General features: G+C 46.0%; 1 protein-coding gene across 1 annotated transcript; it reads left to right on the top strand.

The window, feature by feature from the left end:
* Positions 1-11,171: 11,171 nt before the first annotated feature.
* LOC124612723 (la-related protein 6) lies at positions 11,172-13,577 on the top strand. Its single transcript, XM_047141085.1, has one exon. It carries the CDS (start codon positions 11,344-11,346, stop codon positions 12,655-12,657), a length of 1,314 nt encoding a protein of 437 aa, XP_046997041.1. The 5' UTR covers positions 11,172-11,343; the 3' UTR covers positions 12,658-13,577.
* Positions 13,578-13,781: the final 204 nt, after the last annotated feature.

Here is a 13,781-nt window from a genome sequence, read left to right on the forward strand (position 1 = left end):
AAAAAGGTACGGCCAAACTTTCAGGAAACATTCCTCACACACAATTAAAGAAAAGATGTTATGTGGACATGTGTCTGGAAACGCTTAATTTCCATGTTAGAGCTCATTTTAGTTTCGTCAGTATGTACTGTACTTCCTCGATTCACCGCCAGTTGGCCCAATTGAAGGAAGGTAATGTTGACTTCGGTGCTTGTGTTGACATGCGACTCATTGCTCTACAGTACTAGCATCAAGCACATCAGTACGTAGCATCAACAGGTTAGTGTTCATCACGAACGTGGTTTTGCAGTCAGTGCAATGTTTACAAATGCGGAGTTGGCAGATGCCCATTTGATGTATGGATTAGCATGGGGCAATAGCCGTGGCGCGGTACGTTTGTATCGAGACAGATTTCCAGAACGAAGGTGTCCCGACAGGAAGACGTTCGAAGCAATTGATCGGAGTCTTAGGGAGCACGGAACATTCCAGCCTATGACTCGCGACTGGGGAAGACCTAGAACGACGAGGACACCTGCAATGGACGAGGCAATTCTTCGTGCAGTTGACGATAACCCTAATGTCAGCGTCAGAGAAGTTTCTGCTGTACAAGGTAACGTTGACCACGTCACTGTATGGAGAGTGCTACGGCAGAACCAGTTGTTTCCGTACCATGTTCAGCGTGTGCAGGCACTACCAGCAGCTGATTGGCCTCCACGGGTACACTTCTGCGAATGGTTCATCCAACAATGTGTCAATCCTCATTTCAGTGCAAATGTTCTCTTTACGGATAAGGCTTCATTCCAACGTGATCAAATTGTAAATTTTCACAATCAACATGTGTGCGCTGACGAGAATCCGCACGCAATTGTGCAATCACGTCACCAACACAGATTTTCTGTTAACATTTGGGCAGGCATTGTTGGTGATGTCTTGATTGGGCCCCATGTTCTTCCACCTACACTCAATGGAGCACGTTATCATGATTTCATACGGGATACTCTACCTGTGCTGCTAGAACATGTGCCTTTACAAGTACGACACAACATGTGGTTCATGCACGATAGAGCTCCTGCACATTTCAGTCGAAGTGGTCGTACGCTTCTCAACAACAAATTCGGTGACCGATGGATTGGTAGAGAGCGGACCAATTCCATGGCCTCCACGTTCTCCTGACCTCAACCCTCTTGACTTTCATTTATGGGGGGATTTGAAAGCTCTTGTCTACGCAACCCCGGTACCAAATGTAGAGACTCTTCGTGCTCGTATTGTGGACGGCTGTGATACAATACGCCATTCTCCAGGGCTGCATCAGCGCATCAGGGATTCCATGCGACGGAGGGTGGATGCATGTATCCTCGGTAACGAAGGACATTTTGAACATTTCCTGTAACACAGTGTTTCAAGTCACGCTGGTACGTTCTGTTGATGTGTGTTTCAATTCCATGATTGATGTGATTTGAAGAGAAGTAATAAAATGAGCTCTAACATGGAAAGTAAGCGTTTCTGGACACATGTCCACATAACATATTTTCTTTCTTTGTGTGTGAGGAATGTTTCCTGAAAGTTTGGCCGTACCTTTTTGTAACACCCTGTATATTTAATCGGCATGACAGCGTCAACCAGCACACCACTAAGAACGAAATTTAGTTCGTATTTTTAGTTAAGAATATATGAGTGCAGTTTTGAAAGTTAAACAGCATTTTGAATTAACTATGATATCAGACGTTGTTCCTGTCGTTTTCTAATTTTAGGCTGTAAGCATGTTTCGTGCTGAGTTCCTGATCGTATTTGAAACAAGTGACTCATCCTTACCTAGCTGAGCCTTGGCTTTACGATGCTATTGAAAGTACTATAAATCAGTCTGAGCCCTCCTATCATATTATGAAATTCTATTTCGGGATGGAAACGTAGTATGTCCCTGATCGTATTTGAAACAAGTGACTCATCCTTACCTAGCTGAGGCTTCACGATGCTATTGAAAGTACTATAAATCAGTCTGAGCGCTCCTATCAAATTATGAATTTCTATTTCGGGATGGAAACGTAGTATGTGTCACGTAAGCCACCTGAGTGAAGTGTCAATGCGAGGATAGTTTTATCAGAGAAACTGTATAAAGAGATACACTCGCTGTTATCTGTGGGATACGGCAACCATACTGTCGTCAGCGTTTCTAAGTAGCTCTCTTATCGCACTCATTTACGTGCAGGAAGACCGGTTTCGCAGAAGTATGCCCATTCGTGGATTGTCAGTTATCTGCATCGTACGACGTAATTACAGAATCTTCAGTACTCACTTTGGAGAAATTAACGCAATATGCGCTTCCCACACTTTCACTCCACACTCCAGATTATATGGCTGCCAGAATTCTTAGAATACCGCGTGACAGACAGTAAACGGTGTCGCAAGTTATTTGGTATCACTCAGGTTGTTTACCTGGCACCTTCTAGTTGCATGTATTGCAAGGTACAGAGAAAGCAGTCTGATTAGTTTTAACACCACGCAGCGGCTAAAGTAATCAAAACATTTCCATAATAAGAATTTGACTGAGGTCATAAAGTTGAACGCATACGTAATCCGTGCGACGTTCACGAATGTTGGAACTCTGTCATTACACGAGGAGTTGCTGTACATTTAGCACTGACATAACATTAATATAGACCATTACGCTGCACATGTTCCCTTAACGAGGAGTGATTGAACAATAAAATTTAATCCGTATAAGACTGCACAGAGCAATAGTCTTTTCCTCACTGCCTCGTGCCACCAACTGTTGTCCGTTGGCCAGCGTTGAGTAAACCATCAAACTTAGAAGAAGCATAAGAATTCAGACGAAATGAAACGAGCAAGAGTAGCCTGGCAACGGGCGCTAAATATGGATTTTTCGTCTTTTTATGTTTAACGGTTATCAGAGGTAATGTAGAAACTAACCTGATGTCTGAGGGATTGCGTGTATACACAGAGTACCACACTTAGTCATTCGCCGAAGGATAACCAAAGCGAACGCAGACTGGGACTGCAGCAGTGACGTCGGTTAAAGCACAAAAAGACAAAATACAGATTTAGTAGTCCAATTTTCAAATTTTTCTGAAATATGAGTAAAACAATCAGAAAGTTTGATAAAATTTTACAATTTCTAGGAAAAAGGCAGGCTAATACACCAGATTAGTTACAGGCCCTAGGAATCGCCGATTTTGAGAATGCTCTCTAACATTACTTACTGACGTCAAACCGTATAGAGATATGTGATGACATATGTTGCCTTAGACTGGAACCGGTATCTAAACAACATTTCTCCATCTGTAGCTAGGCCTCTGGGCCAACGGCCTTGCCGCAGTGGTTCCCGTCAAATCACCGAAGTTAAGCGCTGTCGGGCTGGGCTAGCACTTCGATGGGTGACCATCCGGTCTGCCGAGCGCTGTTGGCAAGCGGGGTGCACTCAGCTCTTGTAAGGCAAACTGAGGAGCTAATTGATTGAGAAGTAGCAGCACCGGTCTCGGAAACTGACATACGGCTGACCAAATGCCCCTCCATATCCGCATCCAGTGACGCCTGTGGCCTGAGGATGACACGGCGGCCGGTCGGTACCTTCATGGCCTGTGCGCGAGGAGTTTTGTTTCAGTTTTAGCTAGGCCTCTAAATAGCATTTCGTCGAAAGAAGAGCTGCAAATGTTATTTCCCACGTGGAGTATAACCTTTTAGAGTTTTTACATGCTGTACTCAATTCCGATGCTAAGCAACAACGTCATTAATTGCCAGCTGGATTGCAGTGCACGAAACACGTAGTGTGAAATTTTTCTTGTTAACGTACTCTTGTGTCCCTGCTTGCAGTAACAACCGATGATTATAAATTGAAGCGCGGACGGTGGATCTTCTGCAGTATTTATTCTTGTTGTTAACCGATGCCCTACTTGCAGGACTGTCGCCATGCGATAACTGACAATTGTTGTAAAATGAAGATACAATGAAGGTGAAGAGCTGTGCAAAGTACTCCTTCCGAAAGGTGTGATATAGAACCTCGCGGCTTAAAATTCATCTTTGATAGCGTAACCGTTGCAGAGTAGTCACCGTTACAACGTTAGATCGCAGGTTAAAGTCATTGCACAAAAAAATAAATTTCTAATTTAGATATAATTGTAAGACCTTCATTAACAAATGTATTCAGTTGTCTATTTGTGTCGGGTTTGCAAATCGAAAATCACACCACACGAAAAATAAATACCGCAGAATATGTTCAAGTTTGCTTTGAATTTATTAAGTCTAGCTCCTCTTTGTGTGTGCCGTGACAAGTTTCGGGTCTTAACTGCTCTTTGATATACAAAATGCGGAATAAAAGTAAATTCATATAACTATAACCTAGTATTAAATTCACGATTTGGTAAACGAAGTAGCGAAAAGAAATTGCTATTGTGAACTAGGCAGATATGGCGTTTAAAGCATAATAATGACGTAAGTAAGTAAACCAAATTGAAAACAGGTGAAAAACTGAAACTCTGCTTGGCATAATAAGAATGGAACTGGTTGGTATATTTCTTCACGTAATTTACCCGACAACCAGGGAGCTTGTTTACCAATATCAGGGAAAAAATAACGTCAGTTTGCGTTTGCAATTATAAATGTAACACTTTTATCAGTGACCAAAGACCACGTAACTGAACTAGGTTAAAAAAGAAGTGCTTCAGTGCAAGATTAGAGATGAAAATATTAACAACAACAGATCGTATAAGTATTTAGCGTGTAATATTAAGAAGCGATATGAAACTGGACGATTAGACAAAATCACTATCGAGGAAAGTGAATGGCACACCTAGGCTTGTTGGAAGTGTTTTGCGAAAATGCAAGGAAAACCATACAAGACGCTACTACAACCAATAATATGGTTCCAGTATTAGGAGTCCGTCTTCAGTAGGCATGAGAATAGATATTGAACGAATTCAGAGGCGTGTTGCTAGGTTCATAACAGATCTGTTTAGCCTATATTAAAGTGTAACAGAAATGTTCTGGAATTCAAATGGGAATCCTTAGAAGAATGACGACATGATTTTCGCCATAGCCTGTTGGCTAAATTTAGAGAACCTGCATTCAAAGATGAGTGAGCGGCCAGTATTGTGCCGCCATCATCTATCTCGCATGTGGATTGTAAAGATAAGATAAGAGGGATTATGGCAGGTACGGATGTACAGGCAGACAGGCGTTTAATCCTCGCTCAGAACGCGAATGGGATAGGACAGAAAGTCGATAATATTGGTACGCATTGTGTCGTGGCTTGCGGTGTGTACAACGCTGATTCCGTGATGATGTTACAAACTTTCAGAGGTGATGGAGAAGGGTAAATATATGAATTTGAGGTAAAGGATCCTGGTCCTAGAGGACCGAGACAAAAGTCATAAGTGAACATCCTTCTGATACGTCTGACGGTGCAACGTATGTACCAGCAATGTTGTTCCTAAAACTATCAGATGGGCAACTTTCAGCGGTGTTAGTATCGACCAAAAAAAGAAAAAAGTCTGGTAATCATTAAGTAGTCAGAATGAAAATGACTTACAAGAAGCTGTTTTTAGTTTAAGTAATATGGCTACAGAATACAATCTGGACTTCTCCGTTAGGAAGACACTTTGTGGTAAGGTCTTATGGGACCAAGCTGCTGAGGTCATCGGCCCCTAAGCTTGCACACTACTTAATCTAACTTAAACTAACTTACGCTAAGGACAAGACACACCCATGCCCGAGGGAGGACTCGAACCTCCGACGGGGGAAGCCGCGCGGACCGTGACAAGACGCTTGAGACCGCGCGGCTACCCTCAGATCTGTTTGAGTGATTCTGTGGAACTTTATGCACAACGTTAGGAAAGAAACTTCACAGAGATTACTAAAATTCTTCAAGGTTATGGGTATACCCGCACTGCTCTATGGCTGCAAAAACCGAGCCGTGAAGAAGAGAAATGAAAAGAGAATAGAAGAATGTGAAATGAACTTCCATAGATACGTACCTAGATATAGTTTTTTGGATAAAAAAAATATTGGCAATCGAGCTGGACTGAATATGTAAAACACAATTGACACAATAAAACAGTATCAGATAAATCTCTGCATGTCTATGGTTGTAATAGACGATTACAGGGACTTTGTCTATCTGATATGAAATGAGAATTACAACAACTGCAGGCGTCTATCTTGCATTTACGCGGTCAGTCTCGTTGTTCCGGTACGCCGTCTTCATGTCCTTGACCAGTGTAAATTGGAAGTAATCCAATCTCGTATGCAGTCATAACAGGAGCCAATATTAAATAAGCATTGTTCGCCGGTCCCTGAATTACGCTTAGTTCGTCAACCGACGATTGTTAGGACAACTTGGTGTAATGGAACACCGAAACTGGATGTGTAAATAAATTAAATGCAACTAGTAACAGATAAGTTGAAAAGAATACATAAACCGTGTAACAGGTGGAAGAACCGCTATAATAATATAAACCAAGAGGCAGAAGATATTTATTAAGATCAAGAACAGACGGCTGGACTAGCTTTAAAGGGGACGGAACGCATTTAGATGATGATGATGACGATGAGTAACACATGTATGTCCTCGTATTGTGTGTAGGATTCTGTGGTAACCTCTGGCGTTGTAGCAGCCTACGTTTTCTGTTGTGTTTCCGTGAGATACGAGAGCAGATATGTAAACACTAGAGTTGCAAAACTGCTGAAGGCTACCATAGTCTACGGTACGTAAGCGCAGTTTTCCTAGTAGCTTTCGTCAGTTAAGGATGTACCCACGTTACCTGTACATTTGGTGTGTTGCATACGATTGGGCTCTACATTATAGCGATCACTTTCTTTGTATGTGCGATCAGTGTCTTACTAGATTCCCTTAAATACTGGAAGCAGTGAACCGTCTAGAAAATGAGTATAGATGAAGGGCCGGATAACCTACTGAACACTTTTGTTCCACATAGTTATCCTCTTGTCTGCTACTTTATAGCAAACAGTATTTACAGCAAAATCGAATTTTCGAATTTACGCTTTATGTGAAAATTGTTGATCTGAAACACATGAGCCGGCCGGGGTGGCCGAGCGGTTCTAGGCGCTACAGTCTGGAACTGCGCGACCGCTATGGTCGCAGGTTCGAATCCTGCCTCGGGCATGGATGTGTGTGATGTCGTTAGGTTAGTTAGGTTTAAGTGGTTCTGAGTTCTAGGGGACTGATGACCTCAGCAGTTAAGTCCCATAGTGCTCAGAGCCATTTGAACCATTTTTTTGTAACACAAAAACAGAGAGATGGTGAGTAAAAATGGAGAAACAAATACAGATTTATCATATAGCGCTAGAAAACGAAGCTTCTTCAATAAAAAGGTAAAATAAAAAGACCGCAAAACAAACGTATGTCAAACATCCCTAGATTACTCCGTTGAATTTATGTAAAACATGTATCTGTTATTCACAAACAGCTTTCGATTTATAAACAACGACATGATACACTTGCCTTTGATTATGATGAACAATGTTCTGTTTGGTACAAAATTACAAGAATAATCGTATATTTTTGTAGTAGTGCATGTACACTGTACTTGCATCAAAAGTAATGCGATCAACTAATTTTTATTACAAATAATCCTGCTGGAGGAACTTCGGCAACTGAGCATTATAACAGATGCTGCAAATACCGCTTCAGTCGTAAGGTTGTTTTTATTTTCTAGTGCTTAAACCTCGACCGGTTTCCGGTTGTTACATGCCCATCATCAGGTGTGATACTGAAAATAAACAAGAGACCGGAGCTAATAACAATTTTTACACGCAGTAATACGTATGAGAAAATAATAAAAGTTTCGTATAAGACTTTAGAAAACAGCCGTTGCTCTAGGCACGGTAAAATCTAAGCCCATGCCAAAGCGGCTCCCGACAATAGAAAGGACGATTGCTTGGGTAAAGAAATGTGCAATGAACAGCAGGACGCCTACACTTTGTGCTGTGACCCCGAGCGCTGCCGTGGGCGAGTGTAGGCCGCGGTGTGCGTCCAGCGAGTACAGAGCACGTTGTAGCGGAAACGAAGCAGGAAGCAAACAGGTAAACCAGATTGGCAAAAGTACTGACGGGAAGAACAACGCGGGACCAACAAGCCCGGCCGTTTACAGTTTGAGTTGGTGATTTACATACAAAAGGGGAAAAAAAAACATTACAAGCTAGTTGTATAAAACCTGATTTTATATTCTGCAAGAATATGGAATACACAATGGACTAACACTAAATGAAGGGCGGCTCTGATTATATGCAAAACGAAGAACCAAACAAATATAAAATAACGAGAAATCGTCGGCCTTCAGTTTCCCCCTTAGACATTCATTTGGTAGTGTACAGAAACTACCGAACCTTAGTTTCGGAACAGCGCAACTCTGCTAAATGCTAAAGTAAGCAAGGACGGCGTTTAGAATATAATAAGTGCGCCTATTAGATACCGCATCTATAACAGGCAATGTAAAGCCTAACCTAAAATGTTCGAGTTTAAAGTCGATCCGGACTAGTCATCATAAAAATAAATATGAGATGATGAATGAAAGGATAGATCGAAAATCTTCACTGTGCTACGCAACACAGGAACGTTTTATCCACCAGAAGTGGTGTTGTCGCAGCATATTAAGGGGTTTATATGCTAGTACAGAACTGCGCTGGAGGGTTGAGGAATTCATCAGAACAAATTAGAATTCTTGCAAACACCAGCGGCCCTAAGGTCAACCCAGAGAAGTACAGTCTAGGCCGGTGCTTTATTAGTCTAAGAACCACAGTCTAGGCCGGTGCTTTATTAGTCTGAAGAATTAGGGGGGGGGGGGGGGTAGGACGTCAAACGGGCCGACTTGGAGTAGGAGAGGCACCACAGGACGTTTTAATTTCCACTGTCTATACTTTTACAAATAAATTCATAAAACTTTGCCAGCATGACTAGGAAGGATTCAGGATTCATACTCATAGCAGTGGAAGCTCAAAAACGTAACAAAACACTTTTTTTACATGTGAAATTTAATCATTTTTTCACTTACTACTGGCTGCATTTGTTGCTATAGGTACACTTTTCTTCCTAAGTAAGAGAGATTCTTCGATGACTTTTGCACAGCATATAAACCATAGTTACAGGTGTATGAAACTCTAGAAGTTATTTAATTTATGAAAAAATGAATGAACTGTTACATTTTAAACTTCATGTTTACAAAAATTCAAGTTTTATAGTTAATTATCTCAATTTTTTCCACAGTTTTTTGATAGATTTGGAAATTTCTAGAGTTTCATACACCTGTAACTACTGTTTGTATGCTATGAAAAATTCATCGAAGAATCTCTCTTACTTAGGAAGAAAAGTGTACCTATAGCAACAAATGCAGCCAGTAATAAGTGAAAAAAATGATGAAATTTCACGTGTAAAAAAAAGTATTTTGCAAAAGTTTTTGAACTTCCTCTGCGATGAGTGTGAGTCCTCAATCCTCCCTGGTCATGGCAACAAAGTTTTATGAATTTGTTTGTGAAAGTATAGACAGTAGAAATTAAAATATCCTGTGGTGACTCTCCTGTTCCAAGTCGGCCCGTTTGACGTCCTACCCCCCTTAAGTACAAAAAAATTTAAAAAATGCTTTAGAGCTGGTCCTCGTATGTGTTTGTATGCAAGATTTTGGCGTAAGCTGTGACATTGTCTCCAGTGATTGAGCCTACTTTTGCTGCCGTGTTTACGTCAGATGCAGCCTCACTGAAGTAAGTAAGAACGGCGTTTAGAATCTAAGTAAATGCACTTCTACATCTACATCTACATCCATACTCCGCAAACCACCTGACGGTGTGTGGCAGAGGGTACCTTGAGTACCTCTATCGGTTTTCCCTTCTATTCCAGTCTCGTATTGTTCGTGGAAAGAAGGATTGTCGGTATGCCCCTGTGTGGGCTCTAATCTCTCTCATTTTATCCTCAAGGTCTCTTCGCGAGATATACGTAGGAGGGAGCAACATACTGCTTGACTCCTCGGTGAAGGTATGTTCTCGAAACTTTGACAAAAGCCCGTGCCGAGCTACTGAGCGTCTCTCCTGCAGAGTCTTCCACTGGAGTTTATCTATCATCTCCGTAGCGCTTTCGCGATTACTAAATGATCCTGTAACGAAGCGCACTGCTCTCCGTTGGATCTTCTCTATCTCTTCTATCAACCCTATCTGGTACGGATCCCACACTGCTGAGCAGTATTCAAGCAGTGGGCGAACAAGCGTACTGTAACCTACTTCCTTTGTTTTCGGATTGCATTTCCTTAGGATTCTTCCAATGAATCTCAGTCTGGCATCTGCTTTACCGACGATCAACTTTATATGATCATTCCATTTTAAAGCACTCCTAATGCGTACTCCCAGATAATTTATGGAATTAACTGCTTCCAGTTGCTGACCTGCTATATTGTAGCTAAATGATAAGGGATCTTTCTTTCTGTGTATTCGCAGCACATTACACTTGTCTACATTGAGATTCAATTGCCATTCCCTGCACCATGCGTCAATTCGCTTCAGATCCTCCTGCATTTCACTACAATTTTCCATTGTTACAACCTCTCGATACACCACAGCATCATCCGCAAAAAGCCTCAGTGAACTTCCGATGTCATCCACAATGTCATTTATGTGTATTGTGAATAGCAACGGTCCTACGACACTCCCCTACGGCACACCTGTAATCACTCTTACTTCGGAAGACTTCTCTCCATTGAGAATGACATACTGCGTTCTTAGTAGATACCGTATGAGTAACAAGTAATGTAAAGCCTGACTTAACAAGCTCGCATTTAAAGTTGATCAGACGTAGACAATGCGCATCCGAGACGAAAATCAGTATGCCGTGGGAAGTTCGCTTTACGACGCAGCAAATTAATGTTTATCCGCCAGAGACGAAGTTGTCGTGGCAGATTAAAGGGTTTAACGGCGCGGTCACCGTGATGCAACGGCGCAGCCCCGCAAGGATGGCTGGCTTTGCATAACGCGCGCCGAGGTGGCGCTAGCCGGCGACGCCCGCTTTCCGGAAGCCGAGCAAGTGCGCGGACCGCGGCGGTGACTGGGCGTCGCGGCGCGCGGCGGGGGGGAGGGGGGCGGCCGGCGCAGAGGTCGCCCGCGGGAGGGGGGCGCCGCCCCTCTGGCGGGGAGCGTACTTAAGGCGGCGTCCCCGGCAAGCGGCACTCCAGTCTCCCGACAGACACAGACACGACGCCGAGTGTACGGTACGGGTACTCGGGAACGCGAGCACAGCGTCCAGCAGCAGCGGAACTCCGTCACGGGACTCGCTCAAGCGGCGCGCTCAGCTCCACACCGCGTTCCGAACTGAGACTTGCCGACGGAGACGCCGACTGAGAGGACCGCGACACGATGCAGGAACCGACAGTGGTGATGCCCAGCACAGTGATCTTCAGCAACCTGCGGCCCGAGGCCGAGCCCTTCGAGCCGCCGCCAATGAAGCACTCCGACACGCGCGACAGCATCTCGTCCATCGACAGTGACATCTCGTTGACGTTCGACCACAATGCGGAAGAGGGCGCGCACCTGGCCGACATGTCCGACTGCGGCTCCGACGCCGCTGAGTCGACCCCGTCGGCGGGCTCCCCGTCGGCGGCGACCAAGGAAGAGCCCGCTAAGGACGAGCCCCCTTTCGTGCCGCCCGACGACGAGCTCGCGCAGAAGATCGTAGCCCAAGTGGAGTTCTACTTCTCCGACGTGAATATCACCAAAGACGCTTTCCTGCTGAAGCACGTGAAAAGGAACAAGGAGGGCTACGTGTCGCTGAAGCTGATCTCGAGCTTCAAGCGCGTGAAGCACCTGGCGCGCGACTGGCGCTCCGTGGCGTACGCGCTCGAGCGCTACTCGACCAAGCTGCAGATCAACGAGGCGGGCACCAAGCTGCGCAGGGTGGACCCGCTGCCGGCGTACGACGAGACGGCGCCGTCGCGCACCGTCGTCGCGGCGCACCTGCCGCCCGACAGGCCCACCATCGAGGGCGTCGCCGACCTCTTCTCCAGCTACGGCGACATCGCGCTGGTGCGCATCGTGCGGCCCGGCAACCCCGTGCCGCAGGACGCCAGGGCCTTCCTGGCGCGCCACCCCGAGCTCGCCGGCACCGTGTGCGCGCTGGTCGAGTTCACCACCACCGAGAGCGCGCACCGCGCCCTGGCGGGCTGGCGCGCGCGCACCAGCGGCGTCGCCGTGCACGAGCTCGTCTCGCACGACGCCAACAACAACACGACCGCGGCGGGCGGCCAGCAGCAGCAGCCGCCGCGCAAGAAGTCTTCGGTGTCGTCCGGGCCGTACCACAGGAAGTCGGTGGTGACGCGCCTGGTGACGAGCGACTACTCGAGCAGCTGCTCCGAGGCGGAGACGGAGCCGCGCCCGCCGCCCTCCAACCCGCACAACATCCCGGTGGCGCCGCTGGTGCAGGCCGTGTCGGCGGCCATCCGCAGCACGGCCGGCGCCGCCACCATAGTCGCCGCCAAGGACCGGCAGGTAACGCGCGCGCGCACCGCCCCCGAGCTCTGCCCCTGGGTGGCGCAGCGGCGCGAGTCCGACTTCCGCCCCCGCTCCAACAGCGGCGTCACGCACCTGCCGGACAACGTGCTGCGCATGCCGCGCGGGCCCGACGGCGGTCGCGGGTTCGCGTCCCGCCCCAGGCCCCTGGTCTGCGCCTCGTGAGCGCAGCCTCCTCCTTCCCGGCGGCGGGGCTTCCGATCGGAAGCCGCAGACCTCGAGCGGGGCCTCGACCTCGGCCTCCGTGGCCGGTGACTGGCGCGGCCTTGGCCGGCCGCCCGCACCCGCCGGCCGTGACACCGATACCGATGCGGCGCCGCAAGGTCAGCGGCGAGCAGTGCGTGCGCGTGTGTTCGTGTGTGGTGTATCGGCCGTCGAACCGCCGTCGGCGCTGCTCTCTCCGAATCGGGCCAAGGCGGTCCGCTTCGGAGAAATAGAGAGAGACAGTTGATATCTGGGCGTATCTCCCAGCCTAAGTTATTCGATATTTATGTTGCTTGCTCCTCTTGTGTTTGCATCTCGAGTGTTGTTCAGCGATCATTTCTATCCCAAGAATCTTATTCTTGTACCCTTTCAAATATTTCCCTTCTCTTCTCGACAATAATCAGTAGAGAAAAAACTCCGAACATTGACTTTGATTCAACCTTCAGTTTGCTTTCCCTCTTGTCGACAAACATTCCTATCTTGGCCTCTAAAACTAAATTTATTTACAAAGTGCACTTGTTGTTTGTCGGCGGGAGGGAAACGCTACAGCTGTGCCTTAAAATTTTCGCTCCAAAACACTCGTTAACTGCTACGGAAATCGTATTGTAAAAATTGTGTGCTAATCTGATGTGATCTTGTATATGTAAACATATACGTATTGTGATGCAAATTATAATGTAATAGCTTTTCTCCTGAGGACGAAGGCTAGAAACCAAAGACTGAAACAAGGAAATTAGGATAATATGTTTGGTTGGATGTGTATTTTGTAACGAATATTGTTGTTCTCGTTTGATCTTTTTTTGTGTTTGTTTGAACTGTACTGTCGACGTCTGAGAATGTGTACACATTTTCCTTTTTAATAATGAATGATTTTCACGTTACGCACTGTGTCTGGTGTTTCATTTCTCTCAGCACCCCCCACCCCTTTCTCCTTGCCCCCACTGGCTCCTTTCACCGCGAGAGCGGACCACTGGGTCAGCGAAAGTGGCTCTTTCTTTCTCCAGCCGTTCCGCTGGCCGACTTCCACTGCCCAGTCGTCGCTTTCTCGTGCCTCCCTTCCATTCCCTTCCTCACACGGCTGCACC

This window comes from Schistocerca americana, chromosome 4 (assembly GCF_021461395.2).
Source record: "Schistocerca americana isolate TAMUIC-IGC-003095 chromosome 4, iqSchAmer2.1, whole genome shotgun sequence".
NCBI classification, from domain to species: domain Eukaryota; kingdom Metazoa; phylum Arthropoda; class Insecta; order Orthoptera; family Acrididae; genus Schistocerca; species Schistocerca americana.